At 41.5% G+C, this 10,345-nt stretch overlaps 1 protein-coding gene across 1 annotated transcript in view; it reads right to left on the minus strand.

Moving 5' to 3' along the window:
- Window positions 1–10,124, minus strand: part of LOC145390899 (uncharacterized) — a 71,861-nt gene extending 61,737 nt beyond the window's left edge. The window contains exon 1 of the mRNA XM_080265636.1: window positions 9,835–10,124. Within this exon, the coding sequence (XP_080121762.1) occupies window positions 9,835–10,115 (281 nt within the window). The 5' untranslated portion in view covers window positions 10,116–10,124. The remainder of the gene's footprint in view (window positions 1–9,834) is intronic.
- Window positions 10,125–10,345: the final 221 nt, after the last annotated feature.

Raw genomic sequence — 10,345 nt, forward strand, 5'->3', positions numbered from 1 at the left:
CAAGAGGGTGTATTACTTTGTTGTCAGCCTCCAGTTAAAATCCACAGACATGTGTATGTTGTTCTGACATCTATGATGTACTGCTTCATTTTGTTTTGTTTATAAAGGATCTAACATGCTTGCATGCATCTGCCTTGGTCACCTAATGGCAGTTCTCTATGCTGCTTGATCTCTAGCAGCCTCTTTATTCAGTCCCTTATCCCTTGGGTCACGCACTTTGACCTTGTCCCAGGGCTTCTTCAATGTCTCTTGAAACCCTATCCTCAACATTCACATCTCTCACCCAGCTGTCATCCTCTATCCTCTCCATACACCAAACCATCTCAATCTACCCCTTCTTGTCATAACGCTTACACATTCAAGTCCCATCCTTTCTCTCAACTCTTCATTCTCAATCCTAACCCTCCAGGCCTGTCATTTTGACACACATTATCCATCCATCTAATCATTATCATCAAAATACATTTGAGCCTACAAACCTTTTCCTTTAGTGCCCAAGTCTCACTACCATACAGCATTAGACTCCCAACACATGCTGCATACATGGACCCTTCAGCATGGAGGGAGACCTCTCCCAAAGTTAAAAGAGGCAACAACTCCCTGAATTACTTTCAACCACTACATACCCTGGCCAAAGAGATACAGGGTGTCCCCAAAAAAGGTTAACTTTTTATTTTTGAATTACTTGTGGTGTATTTCACTAAACAACTTTTTTTTTTTTTTTTTCACAGGTTGTGTTCTAGACATGTGGGAGTTTCTTTCCGAAAGTTTCATCATCCTAGCTCAACAATGACACTCTCAGTCAAGCAGCAAACAAAAACTGTGGAATTTTACACTGAGACTAAAGCATTAGTACAGACTCGGAGAGGATACTGAAAACACTTTGGTGTTAGAGATGTCCCATCTACACCAGCAATCAAGAAAATTGTCCAAAGATTTGAAAGCCATGGAACCTGCCAGAACAGACATCATGGAAATTCTGGAAGAAAGAAATCTGCTCGTACCGAAGCAAACATCGAGTCAGTCCGTGGGTCAGCGTCGTGAAGTCCGAAGACACTGCTTCGTAGGCGTTCACAAGAACTTGGCATGTCAAAATTTCCTGTCCAAAGAATTTTGCAACAGGACCTCAAGTCATACCTGTATGAAATTCAAATTAAGCAGACTCTGACTTACAATGCCAAGGCCCTGCATGTCCAAATGTATGAATGGTTTAACCAAATGCTGGAAGAGGATGAAGAATGGGTTAAAAACATTTGTTTCTCAGATGAGGCACATTTTCACTTGGATGCCATAATGAACAGCCGGAACTGTCGCTTTGGGGAACAGAGCCTCCAAATTTTGTAGCCATAAGGCCACTCCATAGCAAGAAATGCACTGCCTGGTGTGCACTAAGCACTAAAGGGATCATATGACAATGAGAATGCGGTCATGGTTAATCAGGCGAACTATAATCAGGGATGGGGTGGAGATGTATATGAGAGAGGGGAGTGTGAGTTGGGAGCAGGGCAGTGAAATGGCGGAGGACAGGATGACGTGGAGGCGATTCGTTTGTGGCCACCCCAAATGGGATTGAGGCGTCTGGCAATAGATAGATAGATAGTGATGTGGTGTGTGGGAGGAAGAGAAGACGGAGGGGGGTGCAAGGAACAGCGTGTTGGACTGAAGAGGTGAGACAGGCTGTGGCACAAAAGAAGAAAGCATACAATGAATGGATGAGAAATAGGGGTGTGGAAGAAGTTGAGAGGCGGAAGAGAGAGTTATATGTAGAAAGGAAGAGAGAGGTGAAAAGATTAGTAAGAGAGTAAGAAGAGAGTGGATGAGGAATTTGAGTGTAAAGTGGAGGGACTGTAAGAAAATGTTCTGGAAAGCGGTGAAGAGAGTAAGACAAGGTGGAAGTGAGGTTAGCAGGGGAGTGAAAGATAAAAATGGTAGATTACTAATGGAGAAGGGAGAAAAAGTGAGCAGATGGAGAGAACACTTTAAGGAATTGTTGAACGTAGGGGATGGAAGTAATGCAAGTATAAGTGGCTGGGGAATGGCTATGAGAAGGAGGGAGGTGAGAAGACAGGAAGAAATCAGTACGATAAAAGTTGTGGAAGCAATGAAGAAAGTTAAATTGGGGAAAGCCCCAGGAATTGATGGAGTGTGTGGTGAAATGCTGAAGCATGGGGAGGGATAGTAGGGTAGTAGAATGGATGTGGAAGATATGCAGATTGGCCTGAGAGGAAGGCAGAGTCCCAGAGGATTGGAAGTCAGGTATAATTATTCTCTTGTACACAGGAAAAGGGGAAAAAGAAGTGTGTGGTAATCATAGGGGCATTTGTCTTCTTAGTATAATAGGAAAAGTATATGGTAGGATACTTATTGACAGATTTTGAGAAAGAACAGAGGAATTAGTTGGAGAAGAACAGGGAGGCTTTAGGAAGGGAAGAGGTTGTGTAAATCAGATATTCATTCTTAGATCTTTAGTGGAAAAGTTCCTAGAGAAGGGAAAGAAGTTGTATGCGGCTTTCATGGATTTGGAGAAAGCATATGACAGGGTGGATAGACAAGGATTGTGGAAAGTATTAAGAATATATGGAGTAAACGGGAAGTTGTTGAGTACTGTGAAGAGTATGTATGATGGTGCTAAGGCTGCAGTGCGTGTGGATGGTGAACTAAGTGAATTTTTCTCTTTGAAGGTTGGGTTGAAACAGGGATGTCATGTCTGTATGGTTGTTCAATCTGTATATGGATGGGGTAATAAAAGAGAGAGGTACAAGGTAGGGTAGTGGATGTTGGAGTGGCCCTGGTGAGAGAGGATAGTGTTTGGAAACTCCCTGTACTGTTGTTTGCAGATAATACTGTGTTGTTGAGTGAAGACGAAGGGGAGCTGAAAGGCTTGGTGGATGAATTTGGAAGAGTGTGTAAGAAATGGAATCTAAAGGTGAATGTAGGGAAGAGTAAAGTGGTGGTCTTTGAGAGAGGTGAAGTCAGTGAATGTACAGCGAGGTTGGATGGTGAGGAATTGGAAAATGTGAGTACGTTTAAGTACCTGGGTAGTGTGATGAGTAAGGATGGAAGTTTGGAGGGTGAAGTGCTTGAAAGGGTACAGCAGGGAAGAAAGGTTGCTGGTTCCTTGAAAGCAGTGATAAGAAACAGGGAAGTGAGCATGGAAGTGAAAAAGTTACTACATGACAGTATTGTGATACCAACTCTAACGTATGGAAGTGAAGCTTGGACGTTGTTGGAAGGACACAAGTCAAGAGTGACAGCAGTGGAAATGAGTTATTTAAGAGGAGCCTGTGGAGTCACATGGACAGACAGGCTGATGAATGAGGATATAAAGGAGCATTTGTGGTGTGGATGTGGATGTGATAGGAAGCATTATGAGGAACACACTGAGGTGGTTTGGCCATGTGGAGAGGATGGAGGGTGAAAGACTGACGAAGAGAGTGTATGTGAGTGAGGTGGAGGGGGGAAGAGGGAGGGGGAGGCTGAGGATGAGATGGAGGGATGGGATGGAGAGGTATATGAGAGAGGGGGGTGTGAGTTGGGAGCAGGGCAGTGAAATGGCTGGGGACAGGGCGTCGTGGAGGCGATTTGTTTGTGGCCACCCCAAACGGGATTGAGGCTTCTGGCAATAGTTAGATAGATAGAAGCTTACCCTAGTTGCTGCTCCTAGTTTGCACAAACTCTTTACAGTACCGGTATTCATAACTGGTACTTAGGCCAGTTCTTCTGTATTAAACTTAAATCCGTTGTGCCAGCCAGGAGTTAAGCGACAAGAACCTGTCCATTATTATTAGTATTAGTTATTGACTGTCAGGGGTGGAGTCACTTTCTCAGGAGGCTAACAGCACTAACAATCAGTATTCATGAGCGACTAGTGTCTGCTGTGTACTGTTGAGAAAGTTTATAAATTCTCGTTTTTAGAGAATCGGCAAAGTAAGCCAGTATAAAGTAAAACTCACTACTTGATTTTCACAAGTCAATTCCTCATCTCTACTTTTGAGCAATATCAGATATTTTTAAATTCTTAAATTCACATCTCTCCCATGACATCTGGGAACCCTGCCAGGATATTAACTCCTAGCTCTGAAGTTATTAATGAAATAATACTCACTCACTCACACCTAGGTATCTGTTATCATTAAAGTCTATAGGCACTATCTTACTGGTGGTTATTGATTCATCTCTATTAATTTTACGTAATAGTTTTCCCAGTCAGTTGCATTTTTTTTTCTTATTTTCTTTATCAGTTTAACTAAATAAAACTGGTCACCACCAACCTGTGCCTATATTCTTTACTTTTGATTATTAGTATTTCTCTGTGGAACAGCAGTCAGTGTTCTGTCTTTAGTCTACTCAGCCTTAATTGAGTTTGCATCATGGCTACTAATATATATGTACAGGAAGCCAAAGATATGGGGCTTACCGACCACAAGGAAATTTAAAGAATATGTGCTCTCATGGTTTAGTTATGAACAGCAGCGTGAGTGATGCCAGTGAAGAGCTTAGAATTTAACACGAACATGAGCGACAACAGCACGCACATGACCGAGAACAGCGTGAGGAACGCAAGAGAACGTGAATACGAGCGAGACCAACGTGAAACAGAGCTTGAATACGAGTGAGAACACTGCGAGAACAAGAACACGAACATCAGCGAGAACAACGTGAACACGAGTGTCGAGCGCGAGGCATCTAAGAGACATGAACTTGAGATGCTGAAGCTCAAGCAAGACTCCTTGGCTTCAGGCACATCTGGTGCGGGCCTACCCAAGCTCCACGAGTGCTCTTCCTGCACATGTTCTGGCAACCACACGCCTCAAACTTCCTTCAATACAAGGAAGGCAAGCGAATTGAGCCATTCATAGCTTGTTTCGAAGACATGGCACAGCTGCACCAGCTGGATGAGGCAGCTAAGCGGCTCCAGTTTCTTAGCTTGTTTGAGGGCCCTGCCCTCAATATTCTCCACAGAATTCGTGGAGACAATCTCACGTATGAGATGATGAAGGCTGCACTCATCAAAGCGTATGGTCTCACAGTTGACGACGCGAGGAGTCGTGAATATAGTGTGCATATCTAGTGTACAAAGAATTGGTGAAATACGTGCAATAGCTTAGAGGAAGGCAGGAAACTCCCTACAGTCACGACACAGCATGGGTGCACTGTAGTTTTTTGCATTGTGGGCTCAAATGAAAGCCAATTAAATTCTGCATAGGATGATAAAACAAAAACATGATATGAAAAGTTTTTCACTAGAGCTCCCCGAATAAAAAAATCTGTTGTCTGTCGGAAAAGGGTTTTAATATTTCGCTTATTACTTGAACACCATACCTCATATCAAACTGGGACCTCCGGCATTTGAAAGCTAATAAAATTCTCTTTCCAATCATGGTATAACATGTAGAGATTGAGTTGTAAACATTTGACTTATGATGTTGGGAGGTGAAATGTATGCTCTTGAATGTTTATTCACACGGCCCTAACATATGTATAGCGTGTTTTTTTTTTTTTTTGTTTAACGTGTAGAACAAACATCAACGAATAGGAATACGTGTGTTTTGAGGCAAAATAAATATGTTTGGGTGGTGAAAATAAGCTGAGAATACACATTTTTGGAGCATGCAGCAGGCGGGGGGCAGGGGGGGGGGGAGCAGGCGCATCATGTCCCACAAAACCTATTAACTTATCCGTGTGCAAAAGGGTTAAATAATATTAATATTGTCATAATAATAAAGCTAATATTATGGTATTTAACATTAATATTCAATTACAGAAAAAATAACTAATACGGTACCGTACTACTAATATTCTATCAAGGCTGACAATCTATTTATCCACTGCCAGACGTCTTAATCCCGTAAGGGGTGGCCACAAACAAACTGCCTCCATGTTGCCCTGTCCCCCGCCATTTCACTGCCTTCCTCCCATCTTACACTCCCTTCTCTCATTTACTTCTCCACTCCATCCCTCCATCTCATCCTTGGCCTCCCCCTCCTTCTCACCCCCTCCACCTCACTCACATACATTCTCCTCATTAGTCTCTCACTCTCCACCATCTCCACATGGCCAATCCACCTCAACATATTTCTCCTAACTCTTTCTATATCCACATCCACACCACAATGCTCCTTCACATCCTCATTTGTCAGTCTGCCTCTCCATGTAACTTCACATGCTCCTCTCAAATAACTCATTTCCACTGCCCTTACTCTTGGCTTGTGCCCATCCAACAAGGTCCAAGCTTAGCTTCCATACGTTAGGGTTTGTATCACAATACTACCATGCAGTGACTTTTTTACTTCCATGCTCATTTTCTTACTTCTCATAACTGCTTTCAGAGAATCAGCAACCTTTTTTCCCTGATGTACCCTTTCAAGCACTTCAACCTCCAAACTTCCATCCTTACTCATCACACTACCCAAGCACAGGTACACCTGGACATAAAAACCCCTAGATACGATACCCCGGCTTAACGATGGGGGTAGAAATACCGTACCACCATACCCCGCCAAGCAATGGCCAAACCCCAGTTTAACAATGGGTTTTGATTTTTTTACCAATTTTGATGATATTGTAGACTAAAATTGTGTGTTTGGGTTGATTTATAAACTGTTTTTAGATTAGGATAATGTGTTTTAGCCAGAGGTGGGGTGAACATTGTCATTTTGGGGTACCAGTACTGTTTACTAAACTTTATTTTTTTTCCAGACTTATGGCCTATTTGACGATTTTCAGATTTTATTTGTTGGTTTATTTATATACAGCTGTGAGGCTTAGGTTAGCTTCCTTTACAGCCGTTAGGCCATTCAGATTGGCTTTAAATTTGTTTATGGGCTCATTTGGGTGGGTTTTTGACTTGGTCAGGCGGGAAACCCAAGGCTGAAACACATATCCCATTACTTTAGCTACATGTTAAATCTACCCCGATATACGATAACCTGCCTAACGATGCGTTTTTACCTGACCAACTGTATTGTTAAACCTGGGTGTACCTGTACTTAAATACACTTACATTTTCCATTTTCTCATCATCCATCCCCACTGTACATTCAGTGACTTCATTTCTCTCCATTTACAGACTGAACAACCATGATGTCTGACACACCCCTGTTTTAATCCAAACTTCAAAGAGAAAAATTCACTCATTTCACTATACTGTATAGTATATAAATGTACAATGGTGAGTATATACAATATATATATATATATATATATATACCGTATATATATATATATATATATATATATATATATATATATATATACAGTAAAAGTCCAGTTCTTCGGCATCCAAATCCCCGGCAAATCTGACATTTCGGCAGTTTTGAGAAATAGTCCCATTTACGAAAATCTCTGATTGTTCAGCAGATTTTCCAATTTTTTTCGTCCCCTCTACTGCTGGGGACTTCTTCCAGCAGTAGCAGACTCCAATCAACCCCTTCTGTTGTACATATGTAATTAAGGAACCTATATACTATAAGTTTAGGTAAGTGCATGTGAACTTGTAGGCCTACTGTATCATTACATTTATATACAGTATGTTCACAAATTTCTTTATTTTTCATATTCATGTATAGTACTGTATTCATTACAGTATTGTACAGTATCAAACAGTATACAGTACTCTCTCCAAGCACATTTGTAATGATATGAGTAGTGATGATAGTGTTCACCGAAACATATAAGGTACTGAGTGGGTAGGGTTTTTGATAATTCGGCAATTTTGATATTTCGGCACTTGCCTGGTCCCATAGAAGCCGAAAAATAAGACTTCTACTGTATATATATATATATATATATATATATATATATATATATATATATATATATATTCCTGTAAGCCAAGAAACCATTTACAATGCTGGGTGGTAACCATATAACCAAACCATACGTGCTCCCTACGTGTCAACAAGTGGGTTGGTGGAGGGTTAGTGCCCCTCCACGTAAAACAAATAACTCAAAGTCAAATGGCAACCCCTTGCGGGATTGTGGCATTTGGCAATAGATAGATAGATAGATATATACAGTATATAACCTATACGGTACCATATATACAGTACAGTCTACAGCTATACGATATTTAATCAGATTTTATTTACGGCCCACGGGATTGACCTCATAGTGCACACAGTTATACTGAGTTAGCTTTTTTTGTTTTCTTCTGTCTAAACTTCATTTAAACACAATGGATTGCATTTTCACCTTCCATTCTTAATGCATTCTTGTAGAGTGGGGTCAGATTTCTCATTTTTCACAATTTCTAGTTTTCAAAACCCAGCTCATTTCCACTCCAGGCTGCCTCACTCCTGCACTGCTACGTCAGCACTTAGCCTTAAGTCTAATCTTTGTCTATTGGTACTAGACACCTTGGTACAGCATTACTCTAGCAGATGCCCCACATCAAGCCTGCCAGTTCTGATAACTTCTGCAAATGGATCTTACCGATATAAAAAACTTTTATTAATACGAAACCAACACAAATATCTAAGAAGTATGTGAAACTACAACTTTAAAATACTGTATACAGTATATACTGGGGACCCGCCATTATGAAGCAGGATTTCTGGTAGTTGGGGGGAGGACAGGGAGGAGAGTGGGCTGCAAACGTGATACAAAACAGTCAATTAGAAAGAAGATGCTCTCTTACGTCAGAATCTTGCACCTGATCACAGCTAATCAGAAGATTAAGTTTGAACAGGCCTTTCCCTATCCTCTAGTTCAGTGGTTCTTAACCCGGGGTGCTGCAGTCAATTTTAGGGGGTGCTGGAAAATGCAACATATTTTATATTGGTTTTGCTTAGTATTGGCATTGTAGATATTTTATTTTTGGAGAATGTATAAAATAAACTGTCAAGGAGTACCGTACTTCACTTTACTTTATCCTTGTAGTAGTGTAGTATGGCAACTGTAGCAGTGTAGCAACTGTAGGCTAGTCCCAGCAACCTGATGTATAGAGGTGCTGGGCTGTGCGGCTTACTGCAGGGGGTGCTGAGGTTGAGAAAGGTTAAGATATGCTGAGCTATTTAAATTTAGTGTTTCAATGGCAGCCCTCTGTGAAGGTTGCAGCTCAGTTCCCGGTCACATTTTCGAGGAATGCTTTGAGGATAACGAGGCCAGCACTCAATTTCTTTGTTCTCAGGACATTCTACCTTTAAATGTAGGTAAAATAGGTTGGGTTAGTTTTGGTTATTGTTCTTATTACCTCATGGAACCTAGACTGTTTTGATAGTTGCTGGTGTGATTCATACTATTCTAACCACTGATATGATCATCCCACCAACCAAACTGCTGGTTTACTAAAACCTGTAACTTAAACTACTGTATGCATTTCCGACAGTTAGACGATGAGCGACAGATTTGAATGAATCACAACAAAAACTATCAAAACACTCTAGGTTCTATGGAAAAATAATTATGGGGCATCTGCCAGAAAATTACCAACACCTTAACCCTAGAGGAGGTGGCCACAAACAAACTGCCTCCATGTTATTCTGTCCTCTGCCATCTGGCTACCTTCTCTTCAACTCTTCCCCCTCCCTCATTCATATACCTCTCCACCCTATCCCTCCATCTCATCTCAGTCTTGGGTAACATATGTTAATACTACTGACTGTTCCTAATTATTTTCTACAGAAATCTACAGTAACTGTTAGACCACCCTGGGCTGATTCATTCATGAGCAGAATACTGGCTCTGAAAAAGAGGGACAATCAAGAAAGCTTTAAATACTTTACAGTTCCAGTAAGTTAATTTACCAATGTTACAAAATGTGAACACTACATAATGTCAACATGTGCAAATGTACAGTGGAAGTTCAATGTCAAAAGTGCAGGTGTGACTCACCAGGTCTCTTCATCACTGAGGCAGGTCTCTTCTAGGCCAATGGGTTCCATGCTTTCCAGATTAGAATCCAGCTGGCGTTTAGGGGTACCAGGTGCCGAGGGATGATCTTTACTATGGGCTAGAGGAGATCCGCCCCCACTACCTCCCTCCTTCATCAACTGCTGCCGTTCTGACCGCAATTCTTCATTTTGTAGCTCTAACTCCTTCACTAAAGCCTGTAATTTCTTCACTTCGGCCTCTGTGTCCATCGTCTCTAATCTATTGTCCATAATAAGGCTCATTTTGCTACCTCTAGCCTCTCCTCTCCTGCTAAAGGATGAAACACAAGCTTACGCTCACATCTGTAGTTTCACTTGGCATTGTAACCCCAAAACTGATTTCACTGTCAGGAAGAAAAACAGATCGGCCTGCCATCTCTTGGTGCCTTCAAGAACTGCTGCATCCCCGTCTCTTTCACAGTGTTGATGGAGGGGGCACTTTCTAAAAACAGACGCGCCCTCTCATATCGGTT

The sequence above is a fragment of the Coenobita brevimanus genome, chromosome 16 (assembly GCF_032717465.1).
Source record: "Coenobita brevimanus isolate Jiangsu-jjx chromosome 16, ASM3271746v2, whole genome shotgun sequence".
Lineage (NCBI taxonomy): Eukaryota > Metazoa > Arthropoda > Malacostraca > Decapoda > Coenobitidae > Coenobita > Coenobita brevimanus.